The 21,455-nt window shown below is 38.1% G+C and overlaps 1 protein-coding gene across 1 annotated transcript in view; it reads right to left on the bottom strand.

Moving 5' to 3' along the window:
- LOC120313158 (cytochrome P450 20A1) overlaps positions 1-21,455 on the bottom strand; it is a 34,872-nt gene that overhangs the window by 7,387 nt on the left and 6,030 nt on the right. The window contains exons 4-9 of the mRNA XM_039354734.1: positions 12,803-12,948; positions 10,941-11,108; positions 7,747-7,825; positions 7,146-7,261; positions 5,065-5,119; positions 569-689 (exon numbers count right to left, since the gene is read on the bottom strand). Of these exons, the coding sequence (XP_039210668.1) occupies positions 569-689; positions 5,065-5,119; positions 7,146-7,261; positions 7,747-7,825; positions 10,941-11,108; positions 12,803-12,948 (685 nt within the window). The remainder of the gene's footprint in view (positions 1-568; positions 690-5,064; positions 5,120-7,145; positions 7,262-7,746; positions 7,826-10,940; positions 11,109-12,802; positions 12,949-21,455) is intronic.

The raw sequence follows: 21,455 nt of genomic DNA, 5'->3' as shown, positions 1-21,455 counted from the left end.
CCATTCAAAGTTACAATGGCACTGAAAAAAGTGACTTGTGACTGTTTTTCACAATTACAACTTTTGCAGCATCCCCATGATCATATGATCAAAATTCAGATGCTCGGCAACTGATTCATACTTATGACTGTTGAAGTGTCCCAAGGTCATGTGATCCCCCTTTTCAACCTTCTGACAAGCAAAGTCAGCGGGGAAGCCAGATTCACTTAACAACCAGCTTACTAACTTATCAACTGCAGTGATTCACTTAACAACTGTGGCAAGAAAAGCCATAAAATGGGGCAAAACTCACTTAACAGAAATTTGGGGCTCAATTGTGGTCGTACATTGAGGACTACCGGTACTGGAATGGAATGGGTTGGCTAACTCACAGGGCAAACTGTGTCTTAAGTTAAGCATATTAGCAATATAGTACTATACTAGGATTCAAATTGATTTTGAAAAGTGGTGAGAAATGGATAGGGCAAGAAGAAGGAAAACAAGAGTCCTCTTCTCACACTTTGTTAAGAGATCAAAAGTATGACATTTGCAGACAATAAAAAAAATGAGTATAAAAATAGGCCCCTACCTAAGTTGTTCAATTTTCACATGTGTAACAGGGCTCTTCCCAAGAACCTGATCCAACTCCTTGTAAAGCTTTTGCTGGACTTCTTTTGAGGTAGTTAACAAATAGACTGCCCAGGTACACACTAAAGGAAGAAAAAGAAAAGAAGCATCAGAAGATAAAAGTCTGTAGTTGGTCAACACATGCATACAATTCACAGTTCATGTTCTGAAATTAGGAAAAAGCAAACCCCACTGAGTAACTCAATAGAAAACCCACGCCAGATGAAGCAGTCCATAGGAAGAAGTAAGTATTGGGTGGCCTGTGAGAAAATGAACAAGCCTGGGTGATTAAACCATTTAAAGGCTGAGTAGACTTTTGACGCAATCTACAGTTTAACAATCAGAGAACCTTTTGTGAAGTGCACAATTTGTATCATAGTTATTATTTTAGTCATCATTATCTTTGCTCTCTAAAATATGGTTTTTAATTATCCCCACATAATGAGACTTGAAAGACAATGGCTTGACTAAAGCTAGCCAGTGACTTTAGAGCGAAGACCTCCAATTTATAATTTCATATATACCCAAGCATGCAAACATCTATTCATCCATCCTTCATCCTTTTATCTCCCACATCATTCATTCATCCCAAACTCTTCTATATCTACACAAAGCCCTCACCCCCATCCAAATGTTCCACACGCTGGCAGCACCTCCTTTGGCACCACTTAATAGGTTCTCTGCTTCATTTAATATTTCCTAATTAAAAGCAAAAGTCTATTGGAAGCTTGCATGCTGCAAAGCAAAGTGTCAGCCTTTGGCATAAGCTTTGTTTATCAGACCTTGATAAGCTTTCTTAGAAAGTAAGCATAATGGGAGGCTATAGTCCAGTGCTTGCTCTGGAAATCATGGCTATCTGCCCAGACAAAAGATAAAGAGAAGCTGGAATGAAGAAAAGGATCCTGGAGAACTAAAGCAGGTATCAGGAAAAAATCTCAACTATTTGCCTCTGCTACTATTACTTTACCCCGGATTTGATTTAAATCAGTAGTAAAAAGGCTTGATTTAAATCAACTAGATTTAAATCATAATTTTTAAAGAGCAACTGTCATCTCTGTCCCATAGCAACTCCTCCTCTGACCTGCTGTTGACTCACTGACAGTCCCATTCACTTTAATGGGATGGCCTACTCTGCCCATCCTCCATAGCATGGCAGTCCAGCTTGGGAGGGGAGTGAAAGGGATGGTCACCGAGCAAGGAATGGCGTGGTTGGTAGGGCCCTGAAGTAAGTGGGTGAGAGATGCGGGGGCAGCTCCACCCCCTCCCCACCTGCCTCGCCTCATTGTGGTGGTAGCAGCATGATGTGCTGCGCGGTCTCCTGCTGTGAGTGGCCGCAGCAGAAGTGGGCTGGCATCCAAGTGGGTGCCTGCTGGATGGGGCTGTTGGTGCCACCACGAGGCAAGGCAGATGTCACAAAAAATATAAGGCATCCCCCCCCCCCCCCAAAAAGACCTAATACTTCTTCTGAAGGCAAAAATAATATAATACTGGATTTTATTCTTGGGGAAACATAATAATTGGAGAACTACTCAAATTCTTTTATTTCATTAAAACCGTTAGAGCCTGGTACAGATGCATTTTTCTTCATACAGTTTGTAGTGTACATAGATTTGCAAAATAATGGGATAAAGGAATATTCCTGAACTTTGTTTTATGATTTACCTCATGGTTACTGTGAAATTGTGTGAATGCATCAATGCAGTGCATGTTATCTCAGCTTGCAAAGCTTCGATTCATTGAATGAGTTTACCAAAAACGTAAATATTACAGAATATACAGCCTCGTGCTACATAACTAAGCTCCATTTCATACTGAATAAACTAAATTATTAATGTATCTTAAATAGCAAACTATATTTAGATAGATTTTTACTCCAAAAGCATTTCATTAAATAAATTTGATAAAAATAAAAAAAATCCAATTTCCTGTCTGAGCAGGGGTTTGGACTAGATGACCTCCAAGTACCTTCCAACTTTATATTATTATTATTATTACTATTATTATTAATCATCGCACAGTCAGCCAGATGTTTAGACTGGATTTGGCATTTTCGTCCACTTATCGAGCCCTTACCAGGGACTTGGGATAGGCAGATGTGGATGTTTGATGGTATTACAGATATCGTTCAGGATGGATTATTATTATTATTATTACTATTATTACTATTATTATATCAAAAAAATCCAATTTAAATAAAAAAATCATTTTTTATTTTTATTTTTTAAATCATCGATTATTATCCACCCTGGCCACACCCACCTTAACGTTCAACTTGTGCCCCATCATGACAACCACTTTATGAGCAACCCAAAAATTTCAGAATTGGTCACTAGTCCCCCATAAGTTGATCACCCTTAAACATATACTCTCCTCCCTATCTTTCTTTTCCTCTCTTTTTTTCTCCAATTTCCTTTCTTATCTCCATACAGGAATAGCTGGAAAGGGACACATTCATTTAGATTCTTGAAATAAGCAAGGGTTGGGGTCAATTGCCTAAATGGCATCTTTCAGCTCTGAATCTCTGATATGAATGAATTAGGCCCTTTTGGTTGAAGTCTAAATGGCTGTCTGGAGGTTTCAGACTGCATACCAGATCAAAAATAATATCATGGAATAGACTTTTTCTTGCCTTGCTCTAGTTGGTTTTCTTACCCTGATCCTCTGTTGTACATTAATTAAGATGAAGGGAACCAGATTTAAATGTTCACAAGGAAAATCTGTATTCAGAACTTATCTTTATTGGAAAATGCTCAAATATAGACTGCAGATACATTTAGAAGAGCTGATTCACTGAGAGAATAGCACTTTTTCTTGCCTTCAACAATTATTATTATTAGCCATCAAACTACTGTCAATTTTCAGCAACTGTGTAGATAACCCTTTCCAGATGACTTGCCCTCAACTCCAACTTGCCAATCTTATCAAATCCATCCATCATCAGTCATTGTCTTTTTCTCTATCCTTCAACTTTCCCAGCATTAGAAATTTCTTCAGAGTGCTACGTCTTCATATTTTGTGTCCAAAATATCCTTTGAGCCTTGTCATTTGTGCCTGAAGTAAGAACTCCAGATTTGTCCTGTAATCTATTTGTTTGCTTTCTTGGTATCCATGGCATTTTCAGGAGTCTTTTTGAAACCCAGAAGTTTAAAAGCATCACTGCTCTTTCTATCTCACTTTTCAAAGTTCAATTTTTGCTTTTGTTCCTGTTGTCATTAGCTGATGAGATACTTAATCATATCATCTTACCGTAAATGCCGGAGTACAAGGCGACCCGGCGTATAAGACGACCCCCGTCTTTATAGCCGGGCCGCATTCCTAGAACGTCGTCTTATACGCCGGAAACTACCAGTATTTCCGGCGTATAAGACGACTCGGCGTATAAGACGACCCCCGTCTTTGGCGCCGATTTCAGCGCTCGCGGAAGTCGCCTTATACGCCGGCATTTACGGTAATCATAAAATTACATTTAATCTCAATTTCCTTTTTTCAATTTTAAAGCCATGTTTTCTATTTTCCGTCCAGCTTCCCCCACTGTATATTCTCTACCCATTCTGTTAGATCCAGCAGGAGAGACATGCACTAGGTCTTGTCCACTAGAGAGTTCCACCTGGCAGGACCCAGGAACAGATCCTTTTCGGCAATGGCACCTGCGCTCTGAAATAGTCCTACTAGCACTGATGTTACCTAGTCTGGGTAATGAATCATCTGCAAAAAAGCAACCAAGCTCAGAGAGCACCAAGGACCCCTCATTTCAACCCTGAGCTACAAATATTCTCTTTTTATTAATGACTGGAATTTTGATCTAACTACATTGTCTGGTACTACGGAGCATCTGCCAGGGTATCTTGGATGCTGACATTTCTACTATATGGAATTTCTGTATATTCTTTTCATTTTATTCTCAAGTATCAATCTCTTTAAAAAAAAGGTTGTAGAGTTATTTCAAAGTTTATCACAATCAGCCAGGAAGGCAATTGCCTTAAAGTTTGAGGGAAACCATGTAATACTATTTTCAGATCTGCCTCTGACAAGCACATCTCATGGCCAAGCAAAAGGAAATAGAGACCTTTTCTTCCTATATCCTGAAATTTTTGGTTAATCCTGGGATATTAGGATTTTGCTTCTCTCAATCCCAATTTGCCAAGGCTTTTGTTACCATTTTCTTTACTCTACATGATGAGAAGTTGGAATTAAAAATTGTCAAGTTATTTATCATTTATTTTGCTACTTCAGGCATAAGCCCTAGTTCCCTCCATCTGCCCTATTTTAACTTTTCCTGTCCAAGAAAGAAAAACTCTGAATATTATAAAGGCTTGGAGCCTCTCAAAAGCAGCACACAAACTAAATCAAATTATCTAAAGTATTATGGAACAATAAGCACTGTGACAACATTTTCATAGGTCTCCTCCCTCCACCGATGATTTGCACTATGTCTTAAATGCTGTTTTATATACTTACATTTTGCAGTGATTATGGATCCTGCCAGAGAGAAGATCATGGTGTCCTCCAAAATCTAGAAAATGAAAAGAGTTTCATGGAGGAAAAAAAGACAGTGAGAGTTACTGCTAAACCTAATATTGAAAATTTAATCAAACATTTCACATATGTCAAAGCAGATATATGTGAAATGCATTCCAAATTAATTGTAGCTACCAAAGGAATAGCTCCAAAAAGAAAGAAAAAAAATGCATGGGAAAGGCTGTCAGTTCCATGCATATTTAGAAGCCTGCTTTTATGAAGTCCACTGGCCTTCAGAGAACTCCAGATTGTCAGTTGCATGTCATGAAGATTGTTCAAATCAAAACATATTCTCTGTGTCAAGCAAAATCCCCCTTAGAAAGGCCACACATAGCAAAAAGACCAATCAATCAAATCTTTATTATGGCTATAGACCAGCATAAGTATGCTTAGCAAAAGGAGCTTTCCTGGTCCCCCCTCCCACACTTTCTGCAGAAAAAAATATCTGATCTTTTAAAAATTCCTGGAGAGAAGCAAGCTACCAGGGCTACAAAAGGAGCTAAAGCACATGAGCTTCTGATTAAAGCGGAGAATCTAATAGAATTTGGAAGAACTAAGGGAGAAATAGGAAACTTTGTTGTAGTCATTGGTTTGCCCCTGTGAAATAATAGCAACTTAGGTAACTGGAAATGTTGCATAGGATTATTTTTATTTTGGAATGCATGGAGCTTTATGGTGCCTGATCATATACTCTTTCTGATTTATATTTTCCTTTTTCAAATGTTCAGTGATTATATTTCCCAATTAATAGACCAATTTCACTTTTTCTGTGTAGTTTTGAGTTCAGAGATTTGCTTGAGAAGTTATGAGTGGCTTTCCTAGCTCTCTGTTTTTACACTTTTCTTTGCTGTATTGCATGTGACCACTTAAAATGATATTTTAGCCTTCTTTCTCTTGTTTTTTTTTAAATAAACTTAATTCTGTTATACCATGCACATGATCTCCCAGAGGAGGGGTCCTGATTCCTTTAGTCACATGCCTCCATAGCACAGAGCTAGAAAATAGCTATAAAAATAAAATAAGATTCACAACTTCTTCTACCAGACAATAAAACACACAAATTATGGGATCCCCATCTGCCTGATACACTGAGGTTGAGGAGGGACGCCGAGTAAAGGCACCTCCCTGGAAAACAAGTAGTAGCAGCCATACCAAAGCAGGAGGGCAGATCCATTCAGGACTTCCCAGAGAGAAGATTTGAGATCTCTATCATTTCCTTCTATCGGCTCACACCTAATGCTCCACCTCCATATACAATTTTGTAATTGCATTTCTCAGAGATAAATACCACCATATTTAATGGGGCATTATTTGAAAGGCTATTGCCTTAGATACCAAAGATCAGAGAATGTGTGAATGGCAGTAGCTTCACTCTTCACCACCATAGTGATGTGGATCTCTATAGATTTCACCAAGGCAATGCAGTCTCTGTAAAAGCAACAGGTATCTGGTATGCTATCTGGTAAACCATTCATGCGATTGCCATGGTGTATCTGCCAGATGAACATTTCAGATATGGCAGATATCATATCGCCTATCCAACTATTCTGCCAATGAAGATTTTCTCACGGAATGTATGTATGTGTGTGTGTATAAATGTGTGTGTGTGTGTGTGTGTGTGTGTTCGTGTGTGTATATGTATATGTATATATGTTTCACAGCCTTTCAAAAATAAAAATTCACTCTAATCCTAGATCTGGTACAAAGAATTTCCTGCCATTTAGGAATTAGCTAAAATAATACATTAGGAACAGCATCTCCCATTTTAACAATAACCTTATCCACATCACCTTAGCAGTTAAATGTATACCATAACATATTACTGCATTTTAAAGAAAAAAATGGCTTCAAGCCTAAAGGTCCAAAATAGCCACATACATTACATTCTAGCAAGGAAAAAAAAACTACTCAAATGAGATGCAATAGAAGCTATTATATTAATCAAACACTATCAGGACATAATTAGCAGCTAATCTAGAGGGAACTCCATTAATAGTTAATTACACCAAAGATGCTGATACCTGCTTGTCACTCAGATTCCCCTGTAGTAAAGAATCTATGAAGATGTGTCGGCTGAAGCTCTTTCCTTGTCGTTCTTTTATAACTTTCTTCAAGACGAGCTCCATTTTCATCAGGGCTTTAAGCACAAACAATAATGAGGTCATTTCCTAGCTAGCACAGTGGGGGTCTTAGAAACATATCATATCATGACAGGCAGCTGATCTTTGGCTTCTGAAGGCTGTTTCCCTTGTGATGGATGAAATGCAATGATGTGAAATACATTTATTTTCATTATAGTCCTATCCATTAGTTTCACATATATGTGTCTGTATGTGCAAGTATGAATGGAGAAACCAAATTTCATCTGTCAGCCTACAGCAATTACAGAAAACATATACAATCTCTAAATGGCAAGCAAACAGGTACTGTAGAGTGCTGAAAGGGGGCAGATGAGATTGATTTATTACTCTAGCCTGCATTTGGAAAAATAGATATCTAGCATGCATGCTAAATAAAACAGTAGCATTTCTGAAACATTCAGTAAAACAATGCTATGCAGAAATGTTCAATTAGATCACCTTGCCGGGTATATGTGTCAAATAGATAGAAAACAGAACTCACCATCTTCATACTGCTTTTTTCTGGTCATGCTTTTATCAAGTGAACCATCTAAGAAACCCTTTCCAATTTCTGCCCAGATCTGAAATAGAAATAAATAATAATCATCTTTTTTTAATTTATTATAAGTATTTATTTCAGTCTTATCCGAATATTAAACATGGTTTCTGTACTAAGGTAAGGCTGGTGCTAAAAGGGAAGTGAATAATAATTGTCTCGTTTAACAACAGAAATGTTGGGCTTGAGACTTTCGCTTCCGGATCGCGGCACATTCAGCTGTAGAAAAAGATCTCTCTCTTTGTCGGCTGTTTTCCCTCCGCCGGTAGACCCATATGCGGGTCTTAAATCGCCCTGGAGGGGCAACTGCCATTGAGGAGGCTTTTGCTTGGCTGCAGTGGAGTGGCGGCTCCCCCTGCAGTCCGAGCCAACTCCGTAGGGCCGACGGAGAAGATCAACCAGTAAAATGGCCGATCACTTTGCTGCCGAAGTCGAAGTCAGAAAATCATCTAAGCATAAAGAACCACCATGGTGAATCCGGGTGAGACCTTTCCTCCCTCTCTCTGTCCTGACTATTTGCCTGTAAAAAGTTTTTGATCACTTCCCTGTCTTAAGAGAGCAGCTTCTGTCTACTTGGGAAAGAAAGTTTTAAAAGAATTAAAATAGTTAAAGTTTTATTGACTACTTGATTTTTTTTCTTTTTTGGATACCTAGGGGCCCTGAAAAAAAAAAAAAAGAAACACTATATTTTTTTACTTTATCTATTATACTGGAGATACCTGCTTTTGCTTTTTATGTTTCCTGAAAGAGATAATTTTTTATCTATTTGGAAGAAAGAGTTTACAGTCCACTGAGGACATCTTCTGGCGAAAAGTGCCATTACAACTGTATTTTTTTGCTATTTGAAGATGAATTTGACCTTTGGAGGTGGATATTTGTTGACCTTTTTGAAATATAGCCTCCACTAAAAGATTAAAGACTATTCTTGATCAAAGTCTATTTCGCCATTGAAATGGAAGAAGCTTATCCACAGCTCAACTATGAACTTATATTGGAAAAGCTTTTGGAAACTACAAACTATATGAAAGCTTATATCAAATCTTGGAGAAAAATCAAAGATGATACTAGAGAACCAAAATTGACTTTCAACCATCGGTTCAAATTACAGACCAAAGAATAACGGAGGAAGAACAGAGCAACCCTAGAGAGGTTCCCACTCAGCAAGATATACAACTGAACGAGACAGAAGAACTGCACTTACAATTCAATTATGAACTTACAGTAGAAACTACTGAGCAAATTAATCCTATACAATTCTACTTACGACCTATGGAGAACATTGATGATCAAAGAATACCATTAACTGAACTATTTGATCTCCCAAAAATAACAGAGATTGACATTTAGGTACAAATTATTGAAAATTGGGACAATGTGGACAATCAACTAGCAACTTTAATAAGGAATAAAATTGGCTATACTGTTCAAACGATATTGAAAGAAAGAGAAAAGAACTTTGATTATTTTGATGTATTGAGAAATAGCTTTACTCATATGTTGAGGTTTGATGATGCTGAGGCTTTATCTTGGAAACCGGTTTGGCATAGAAAGAAAGCTAGAGTTAGGTTTAAAAATGTGGTTTAAAATTCCACTGAATGGGTTAAAAAGGTTGTTGACACTTGGATTGTTTTAATAACAAATGAAATAGGTGATTCTGTAAAAGGATATTTTTGTAACAATACTTGGTATTAGAGATGATAAGTATTTGGAGGGATAAATTTTACTTAATTGATTGATAGAATATATATTTAAAATAGACAGAAATGTAGTTCTTTGGACTGATATCTTTATTTTAACCAAGATAACTATTTTGTAATAGAGGGAGAAGAGGAGGTATTTGTGATAAGAGAAATAATAGTATTAATAAATGATGTATTAGTTTAAGCAATAGGCTATATTTAAAAAAATGTAAGGATGTTGCTTTTTGGGATAATATATTTATTTTAGATAGAACCATCATGATAGGGAAAAGAGAAATGATGCCTGAAGTGTTAATATGTCTATCTAAGCTTAACTGGAATATGGTAATTTCTAAAATAGTAAAGCTTAAAAACAGGACTTGGATTCTTATAATTGAAATGACCGATTGGATTGATTGAGCTTTTTTTTATAAATGTAATAATTTTAATTGGTAAAATAATATGTGGGAAATAGAGAGGAAACTTTTAAGGAATTAATCTGTGTGATATATTTTTGATTTTGTTCTTGGATAATTGATAGCCCAATCACCATGTTGTTTCTTAAGCACTTTTATGTAAAAATGAAAAAAAACAATAAAATTTCTTCATAAAAAAAAAAAAGAAATCTTGGGCTCAATTGTGATTATAAGTCAAGGACTATCTGTATTAGGATGGGTTCATAAGCTGTCTATTCTGTTAATTACAAAAACAGAGGGACTTCCTCACACATGAAGTAGTATAGTACTTATTCCAATTTATAGAAAGTATATGGATAAATACTATAGGACAATTAAATATATTAATTATAACTATTGTAGATATTTCACAAAGTCTGAGATGAAACTGAAAATAATATTGGTGTAGAGCAGGCTGATTCAGAAAGAAAACAGTGAAATTGCACATTGTCTGCCATTTTAGTTTTTGATGAAGGCATTTTTGTTTTTACTTGCATTTAAAACTGCACTTGGTTTGCTCTACGCAATCAGATTTTAAGAAAATATCTCTCGGCTCAATGGAGTAAGGATCTTTATTTAAAAGTTGTTAATGCAGATATTCCACTTCAAGCAAGGCATGCAATGGCCCACAGGTCAGGCTATCTAAGCCTATTTTAAGAAATTGAAATCTAAATTACCCTTAGCATCTGGTGATCACAAGTACATTCCATGTCGCTTTCTTGGCAACAAGATAGAAGTGAGTTTTCATTTTTTAAAATTTCTCAGCCTGGTCTGCAGCCTTGGAATTTCCTTGTGGTTTCCATCCAAGGTCCAATTTAGCTTAGATTTTTCAAGAACAGCGAAAGCCAGCCAAGCAGTGTTACCTACTTATTCAATAACTGAAAGAAATTAGCAAAGCTATGTCTTTGAGCCAATGCCTTTCTACATATAGTTATGTGATTTGTCTCCCTGTGGTAGAAAATGGAACTGAAGAGAATATTACCGTCTCTTCTTTCTGGAGACTTACCACATCATGGTTCCTACGAAATCGGATGACTTCCTGATCATCTTCAAACCTGCTGCCCATAGCAGTCTGTGCAACAGCCTTCATTGCAAAACCTAACATATGTTGACTGAGGGGCACATGCTGAGACTCAGGGAAGGTTAGCCATTTTGTTAGCAATTCTTCTGACAGCTTAAACAAAAGAAATATATGTGTTAATCTTTTTATCCCTACATATTCCCATGAAACTGAAAAGCAAAAATTAAATATTGTTACATGGCCTGTTGAATAGAAAAGCAGGTCTTTTAAACCATTCTGATGAAATCCATCATAACTCATAATGCCCGATTAGCATTGAGCTACTGTTATAATGTCTCCCATCTAGTGGTGCTTTGGGAAAGGTGCAATGATTCTTAAGGCATGCTGAGAGCACCTGTGCAATTACAGACCTCTAGTAATTTTACTGGACATAAATAGACATTTGATCTGTATGATCAAAAAAATGAGGGGCATGGGGATGCTTCCTCCAAGAAAAATAAGTGGAAATGCCAGTTGCAGAGCTTCTGAATCTCTGTGATACCACAACTTATAAAAAATGAACTTGGTGACCCACATGTCATGAATAAAACTGACTTGATTGGGACTAGGGCTGGGCAAGTAATAGATTGTTATTGTTATTTATTTATTTAAATATATTATTACCACCCATTCCCATAGACTCTTGATGGTTTACAAATACAATACAAAACAATAAAAGCAGGTAAAAACATACAACCCTGCAGGCAAACTGGATTAAAACAATCAAACAGAAACAATTCAAATCAGGGGCCACACAACTACATCAGCCATAGCCAGTCCAGAAAGATACTGCCGTCAATAGTATCAGAAGCCACTAAGCAATCAATATACATCTCCATTTCTGCTCTGCCAAGGTCATGACAAGAATAACTTGTATTGCTCTGTACTATGCTCCAATATGAAGCCCAACTGGAACAGGTCCAGATATACTATTATTTTCAAGAATTAAATTTTAAGTGACAGACTGTGAAGGTTTTCAAAGTGTTCAGCACAACTTCTCACTATCAGTTTATGCAGGGAAAATGAGGCAAATCCAATTTTTCAACAGCACTCTCTTTTTGCCTGTGCAATCCTGATCATGTTTAAAACATGTTTAATATTAATAGGAATAGTGCCTTGGGTGCAATCCCAAAACATCTCAAGCATCACTTGAATACCATTGGCATTGAGAATATTACCACATCTGCAAAAGGCACCTTTATTTGGAACAGTTTACATCCTAGTAATATCTTTAATGCCATCAAACATCTGCCTTTCCCAGGTCCTTGGGAAGGATTTGATAAGTGAATAAAAATGCTAAATCCAATCTAAACATCTGCTTGATTTGTCTGTTTGATCATAATACTAAATATATATGCCGACTGACTCTCAGCATCTCTGGATTACTGACAACAAAGAAATTACTGCATAATCAATATGACATAAAAAAATAAAGATAAAAAGCCAATTGTTTTTAGTTTGGAAAATATAAGCTCTGCTAAAATCCACTATGTGTCAGAGTGGGAGTGGGGGGGGGGTAAAACAGTAGCAGGCCTATTCATTCAAGTTTTAATTTAACTTGTCTTGAATACACAGGAAAAATATAAAATGGAAATGCACCAGACAAGATTTTTTTAATACTGGAGAGTCACTTCTGAGAAAGTTGACTGCTTACACAAGAGAAGCAACTTTCAAAAACTTTAAAACATCTGATTCTTCTCCATGCATTGCAGCCTTTTAAAGAGATTATTCTGAATCATTTATCTTCCTAGAAAGAAGACCCTCCCATACTCCTGAGCAAAATTCTGCCCTCAGAGGAAGCTATTCACCTTCTGGATGACAGGAAAATTGCTCGGCAGCAGCTTGGTGACACCATTTTCATACAGTTTTTTCCTCAAGCAGCTCTCAGCCATGTCTCCACCCAGGCCAGACTGATACTGCAACAAGGACTTTAACATCGTTTCAAAGGGGTCCGCTGAAAGAGAGAGTAAAAATGCAATCAATCTCTACAATGCTCTAAAGAAGTTCCCTCACTTTGGTTCCCATTGTTCTCAACCACTGCTTCTGCTGGAAAGGAGGAGGTTAGGAAGACTGCTGTAAATCTGTCAAATTAGTTCAGAGGCTTGCAGTTAGTTACATCGGATTGGTGCTAAGTATTGGTACCTAAATTACTGATTTTTCTTCAAGAGCAATAACACAAGAAGACGCAGAACTGTATTCCCATTTTACTGCATTTACTGCTTCTGGAGGCAAGCTGATTAATTGTTCTCACTGTCAGGAAGTTTCTCCTTAGTTCTAGGTTGCTTCTCTCCTTGATTAGTTTCCACCCGTTGCTTCTTGTCCTGCCTTCAGGTGCTTTGGAAAATAGCTTAATTCCCTCTTCTTTATGGCAGCCCCTGAGATATTGGAATACTGCTATCATGTCCCCCCTTGTCCTTCTCTTCGTTAAACTAGACATACCCAATTCTAGCAACCGTTCCTTATATGTTTTAGCCTCCAGTCCCCTAATCATCTTTGTTGCTCTTCTCTGTACTCTTTCTAGAGTCTCAACATCTTTTTTACATCGTGGTGACCAAAACTGGATGCAGTATTCCAAGTGTGGCCTTACCAAGGCATTGAAGAGTGGTATTAATACTTCACGTGATCTTGATTCTATCCCTCTGTTAATGCAGCCTAGCACTGTGTTGGCCTTTTTGGCAGCTGCAGCACACTGCTGGCTCATATTTAAGTGATTGTCTCCTAGGACTCCGAGGTCCCTCTCACAGTTACTACTATTGAGCATGGTGCCACCTATGCTGTACTTGTGCATTTGGTTTTTCTTGCCTAAATGTAGAACCTTGCTTTTTTCACCATTGAATTTCATTTTGTTAGTTAGTGCCCAGTGTTCAAGTCTGTCCAGTTCCGGAATGTCTGTATTGCCCAAATCTGCGATAACCATTTTTGTCAATAGTCACCCATGCTTACAGCTTCTTCTAATCCTTCTGCAGAAGAAAGGAAGAAGTACAATTTGTGTCTTCAAAGTAAGAAAGTGATCTCATCAGGCACTCAAGCAATGTAGAACCAGCTTCTCCTGTAAGAATCAGCAAGAACTTGGTAAGACCCGCAGATGTTCATTTTTATTTTAATAACCCTATCCCTCGCTTCAATGACATAATGTAACTTTTACCAGACCACTAAGGGAGTCCTCCTTAAAGTATGTTTTTCATCCATATTGAACAAAGCAGAAGCCCAACCAGTGCTTCATGCCAACTGGACCAGCTCCAGGTTATAGTGATTATGCAGCTCACTTTGCCTGCTGACAATATATCCTTTGCCCAGTACTATCAGATGCTCAGAGATTCTCAACCATCTGTTGTCCAAGGCAATTTGCAAAAATGCTACTAGTTTATAATGCCGGTGACAATATGTTTCTCAGGAGAAGCAGTGGATAGACAAGTTTAGACACAGGTAAACCTCTCTACTGAGGGTCACAGAGGTCGCAAAGCAGCAGGGGATGTATCAGAAGGCCACGCATGCAGGCCTTAAGTCTCAGTCCTATATCGTCTCTTACTAAAAGAAAAGATTACATTACAAACCTAGGTGGAAATATCTGTAATGGAATGTGTAGATGACCGTGGGGGAATGAAGGAATGAATGAAAGAGATGCTGCCTTGGAAACAATCAGACAAGAGAGGGAAGACCTTGCAGGCAGTCGCTTAACGGTCAGAAGAAGAAACTTTGGAAGGATCGCCTTAATTGATCAGACAGCTAAAAGTGGCAGCAAGAAGTTTGTGCCTTCAGATTTGCAAGATTCTGTTAATGTGTAGCCTTGCAATAACGTAGATTCAGCTCACCTAGTTGTGTTTCCCATCTGGTTTACCTAGAACAGTGTTTCTCAACCTTGACCATTTTAAGGCATGTGGACTTCAACTCCCAGAATTCCACAGCCAGCATTGCTGGCTGTGGAATTCTGGGAGTTGAAGTCCACATGCCTTAAAATGGTCAAGGTTGAGAAACACTGACCTAGAAGGACTGACAATACTTCAGCCACGAGGCTAACCCTGGGTGTCTGATAGACACTGGAGGAGACTCACAGCTTGGAACACTGCTTCAACGATGGTTGCATACAAGCTATTTCAAAATGCATGTGCAATCACACTGTATATATTTGGCAGAAATGTTTGAGTTTCCTAATGTATTAATTACAGGACGTGTGATGCTAATCCAAATGAATCTAAGGACATTCTTATTTTAACAGAGAACAAATTATGTTACAACAAAGCGTTCCTGCAGCCAGAACTAGAGGAATCCAAAAGGAGTCATTATGTAACCCAGCTCTGCCTTATCAAATGTTCTGATCTCCCATCCACCATTATTACTCAACATAATCTCTATTCAACATAATACCTTGCAATCATAATCTTGCCACTTTTTTTCCCCTCTGAATATCTTTGGAAAAGAGGGACAAAACCAAGTCCATATGATAGAGCTCCTGATGAGCAGGATTGACAAAAACAGTCTACTGAAACACAAGCGTAAGTAAGGCATAGTAGTCAAAGTACTAAACTGGAAGATGGACTCAAGGAAGACTTGGGTTCAAGTCCACTCTCAAGCACTGGAGCTTACTGGGTGATTTTGGGCCAATTGCTCTCTCACACACAGGGTTAATACGGCGATAAAATGAGAAGAGATTTTCATGTAAGCTGAGCTCCATTAGGAAAGGTAGGGTATAAGTCAAGCAAATTAATAAAATAGATGCATTCCATTAGAAAAATACTTTGTCCCTGCTTCTATAACAGGAGCTAGATACCCAATTTATTCAATAAGTAACAGCAGCAGTAGACACCTAAGCTGGATTCCGTATGATTTACATCTTAATATAAATATGTAGAACTGCACTATAGAGCTATTTTATTCTCCCTTCTTGGCTGTTGTGTAAATGCTCAAGTACCCTTTAAATGTGTGACTCAAAGAAAAAAAGGGGGGACCCCTCTATCCTCTAGGTGCTGTTGACTTCCACCCACTCCCAACCCAAGCATAACAAAAGCAGCATGGTGCAAAATTAAAGTGTGCATTAAACAAGGGAGCTTGGCAAGAGTTAGTAATAGAAGGCAAATACGTCATGAGCAATATGAACCTGAAAAAAAATCACACAAAATCCAGGAAAAATATCCTGCAGAGCTCATGCTGCAATCTGTAGAGGCTGAAATCAGTTCTAAACTACTCAAACAACTTGTGCTTCTATTATTTCTACTGCTTAAGAGACGTTCATCTTTGTCCAATTCTTTTCTTTGCTTGAAGTGCAATTTACAAGTAGCAGAAGTATAATTGAGGACTTTCATCTGCGTCAGTAGAAAGAGGTCAATGAAAAGCCGTAAGAGCACAGTAGCAAACCAGCTATCAACAAAAGTACTTTAAAAAACATACAGTGAGGGGGAAAAAGTATTTGATCCCCTGCTGATTTTGTATGTTTGCCCACTGACGAAGAAATGATCAGTTTATAATTTTAATGGTAGGTTTATGTTAACAGTGAGAGATGGAATAACAAAAAAAATTCCAGAAAAACTCATTTCAAAAAAGTTATAAATTGATTTAATGACACTAAGGCAAGAACTGGTTTCCTTCCTGCAGCTCTTGTGGACTGGGGGGGGGGGATTTCTTTCTCTTTCAAATTCAATTATCCTCCAATCAATGTAGTTTTTAGAAAGAAACAAAACAGCATGATGTTTTGAGAGATGAGATAAGATAAGATGATAAGATAAGATGATAAGATATGATATATGATATGATAAGATATGATATGATAAGATAAGATAAGATAACCTTTATTGTCATTTTTTTACTGTTGGCACAACGGCACACATCAAAAATGAAATTTAGTTGCCCGCTCTCAAAGTGAAACACGTACACGACGCACACCTAAACATACTATGAACATATATATAGACCCACATCCCTACATATATGTAGCAAATAAATATTAAATACTGTTATCTTGAATATATAATGGAAGGAGGAAGCTTGACAGTTCACAAGGTTAATGCCGTATGGAATGAAACTATGGCTGAATCTAGATGTTCTGCTATGGATACCACGAAGCCTCCTCCTTGAAGGTAACAAGGAAAACAGGTCGTGAAGAGGATGTGTAGTGTCCCAGGCAATCTTACGGACCCTGCTCAAGCAACGCTTCTGTGCTATGTCCTGGATGGGAGGAAGGGAACTGCCAATGATCTTTTCGGCCATTCTCAACACTCTCTGCACCACCTTCCTGTCTGAAGCAGTGATGCTTCCAAACCAGACTGTGATGTTGTATGACAGGATGCTCTCGATCGTCCCCCTGTAGAAAGTGGTCAGGACAGGGGAAGGAGAGGAAAACCTTATGATAGGTACCCTTTTTCAAGATAATTGTCTGAAAACTTCCTTCTTACTCAAAATTCTACTACAGAGCCATTAGCCTTGGGCATCCATACCGTTGCAAGCTCCCATGCTGATGGAAACTGAGAACACAAGAGAGAGAGAGAGAGAGAGAGAGAGAGAGAGCAAATAATACATCTCTTTTCAATTTTGCCTTTCTATCTCATTTCTTCATGTTTTCTCAGACTGTAATCTCCTTCGGGACAGCTACCTGTATCTTTTGCTTCTTGAACTCTGCAAAACTGCTTACCAGCCAACATTTTCTGGCCAAAGGATATGTCAACTTTAATGTTCTGTTGTTCGCAAGTTATAGAAAAATGGAAACAAATTCTGTGATGCGTTCTTCACAATCCATCGAACAGGTGAGAGAAGAAATGCAACAAAAAGTCTTTCAAGCATGAGAGAGGGGAGGAGAGGAGTTCCAATTTCAGAGGGGATCTGCACAGCATCTCTCCAAACAAATCTACTAGTTGGGTGGACAGTAAAAAGGAAGCACTCACCCATTCTCAATGTTTGTCTGAAAAAAAAATGGCTTCCTAACTCACTGCTCACATAATGCTTCACCTAAGTCTTTAATACAAAATGTTTTTAAGAACTGCTAATTAAAAATATGTGCAACAGCTTTAAGAAACAGGCTTGCCCAAGAAAATGTCTAAGAACCGAAAGAACAGACTTGTTAAATGTCACACTCCTTTGTTAAAGGCAAGAATCTGTTGAAAAGCATCATGAGAAGTTTAACTGCTATGTGTTTAGATTAACACCTCTGCTAAGCTGCAAAAAAACTATAGGGGCTGCTAGCTCCCAAACTTTCATATCTTCCCAAGAGAGTGAAGGGACAGCTGGGAGAGCTTTAATTCATAAGAGTCACCAGGAATTTACTCCATCCAACTCACCTGACAGGATTGCTGTTGTGGGGAAAATAGGATGCAGAAGTAAGATCTTAGGCAAGGCAAGTACATTACTTGCTTCCCAAATACTCTTTCCCAGTGTTAAACTGTCAGCACAGCCATAAAACACTAAAAAGCCTCAAAAAATATTGACAGAGCTAAGAGAAGATACTAAGAAGCGAGCAAAGGTTCTGGGAAGCAAGGCATAAGATAAACTCATAGAAGTAACTCTTAGAAAATAAAATATCTATGAAATGCTGCCTTTGTGTTCTCAAAGGCAACATTTTTATTACCTCAAACGTTTGCCTCCCTAACCTAGCAATGTGCTATTATAGCCAGTCACACACTCTGCAGCTGTATCTAATTACATGTACACTGTAATTTGCATAACACTACAGGGGTTGCATCCCTACCCCATTTTAGTTCGCCTCTGCTGCCTCTGGTACCTTAATAAACAAAATGTGCTTTCATGAGATTGCATCTAAAAGAACTGTATGAAGACATTCCTTCTACATACATAGTTATATTTAGCCTATTACAGGTAGCAGAAGGGGAAAAAAGCAAGCATATTGATTGAAATATAGATAGTCCTTGACTTACGATCATTCATTTAGTGACTGTTCAAAGTTACAACAGTACTGAAAAAAGTGACAAGACTGGTTTTCATATTTACATCCATTGCAGTACAGGTAATCCTCAACTTACAACAGTTCATTTAGTGATCATTCAAAGTTACAATGGCACCAAACAAAGTGACTTATGTCTATTTTTCACACTTATGACCATTGCAGAATCCCCATGGCCTTGTGATTTACACTCGGATGCTTGACAACTGGTTCATATTTATGACAGTTGTAGTGGGGTCATGTGATTACCTTTTGTGACCTTCTGACAAGCAAAGTCAATGGGAAAGCCAGATTCACTTAATGTGCTATCCTGCTCACTCTCACACACATGTAACTGTAGTTTAGTGAGTTTATTAATATTCCCCAGAAATTCCCTTCACCAAAACTCAGAATTGTCCCAATTAAGTCCAGCCACAAGCAAACCAATGCTAGTCCACAGACCAATGGCCAAAGAGTCGATAAGGCACTTAAAAGTTTCTGAATCAAAATAAATCCACCAGGCAAACTTAAATCCACAATACAAGAGAATTTACAAGGCAGAGTTTCCAAGGCACGATCCAAGTTAAGACACAGTGTTAATCCAAAGTGAGGCAGGAATCACAATGACTAGAAAACACACAGCTAGGAAACAAAAATGTTGTTCCTAGCATTGCCTCCATCTGTCCACTGTGCTAAATAACCAGCTTCCAGTGCAGCCCATCAAGAAGGACGAGGCTTTCTCCTCACAACTAGTCTAGCTGATATGCCTTTTTTTTTTTCCCTACATGTTCTTGGATCATGTATAGAAAGCAGTTCCTCCTCCTCCTCTTCCTCCTCCCTGACTGGCTGCATGCGTTCCCCACCTGGAGCCTCAGCCAAATCCCTCAGAACTGCTCAGAGCCATCAATCAATTCAGCTCCTGACATACCAGGAACCGGTTCATCCTCCAATTAGCTACCCCAGCTGACATCTAGAGAGGTATCTGAGGGGGGAGTCATCACACTTAACTGTGTTACTAATTTAACAACCGCAGTGATTCACTTAACAAATGTGGTAAGAAAAGTTGTAAAATGGGGCAAAATTCACTTAACAAATTTCTCACTTAGCAACATAAATTTTGGGCTCAATTGTAGTGTATTGTCACATGGTCCTGTGATCAAAATTCAGGCTGTATTTATGACAGCTGCACTGTCCCAGGGTCATGTGATTACCATTTGTAACCTTCCCAGCTGGCTTACAACAAGCAAACTCAATGGGGGAAGCCAGATTTGCTTAAGAACCACATGATTCATTTAACAACTGCAGTAACTGGCTAACTATTGGCAAAAAAAGCTCATAAAAAGGGGCAAAACTTACTTAGCAACATAAATTTTGGACTCAGTTTTGGTCATGTCAAGGACTACCTATAATTAATAATGTGACTGTACGATTTTGTCATAATAATGTGATAAAATTTAGAATTAGGCTGTATACCATAAACTGTTATTATGCCTATTACATTTTCAAATCTGTTCAAACGACATATTCAGAAGAATAGCAACATCATTCAGGTTTTATTCACCTGGACAATTCTCTAAAATGATCCTTGCCATTAGGTGTCAGCAGCATTTTATGGCACTTACATTCACTGAACTGATGTCCCACAATAATTAGTAAGAGGAATTTTTTTAAGTTATTAACTGAAAAGCAATGCAGAAACCAGTATTTCACTGACTATTTACAAATGTGAACAACTTTGCTGTAGTTCAACAAAAAATGTCTTCAAAAGAACCATGCATTTACAAATTTAGCACTATCACACTTGGCAATAGCTTGTTAACATTGCTTCAAATGCTGAAGTACTCCTGACATTTTGAAACTGAAGTATTTTAGATGTACTTAGTTACTTTCAAGATATGACGCTGGAAGATGAGCCCCTCAGGTCAGAAGGTGTCCAATATGCTACTGGGGAAGAGCAGAGGGCTAGTACTAATAGCGCCAGAAAGAATGAAGCGACTGGGCCAAAGCCGAAAGGACGCTCAGCTGTGGATATATCTGGTGGTGAAAGGAAAGTCCGATGCTGTAAAGATTTTTTCTCCATAGGAACCTGGAATGTAAGATCCATGAATCAAGGCAAGCTAGACGTAGTCAAAAAAGAGATGACAAGACTGAACATCGACATCTTAGGAATCAGCGAACTAAAATGGACAGGAATGGGTGAATTTAACTCAGATGACCATCAGGTATACTACTGTGGGCAAGAATCCCTCAGAAGAAATGGAGTAGCCTTCATAGTCACTAAAAGAATAGGAAAAGCAATACTGGGATACAATCCTCAAAATGACAGAATGATCTCAATTCGAGTCCAAGGCAAACCATTCAATATCACAGTAGTCCAAATCTATGCCCCAACCACTGGTGCTGAAGAGGATGAAATTGACCGGTTCTATGAAGCCCTACAGCACCTTATAGAATTAACACCAAAAAATGATGTCCTTATCATCATGGGGGATTGGAATGCTAAGGTAGGAAGCCAAAAGATAACCGGAATAACAGGCAAGTTTGGCCTTGGAGTACAAAATGAAGCAGGGCACAGGCTAATAGAATTTTGTCAAGAG

This window comes from Crotalus tigris, unplaced genomic scaffold (assembly GCF_016545835.1).
Source record: "Crotalus tigris isolate CLP2741 ecotype Arizona unplaced genomic scaffold, ASM1654583v1 scf7180000017568.13789103, whole genome shotgun sequence".
In the NCBI taxonomy this organism is placed as follows: Eukaryota; Metazoa; Chordata; class Lepidosauria; order Squamata; family Viperidae; genus Crotalus; species Crotalus tigris.
The sequence above is the reverse complement of the archived record's forward strand: the minus strand, read 5'-3'. Positions and strand labels throughout refer to the sequence as shown.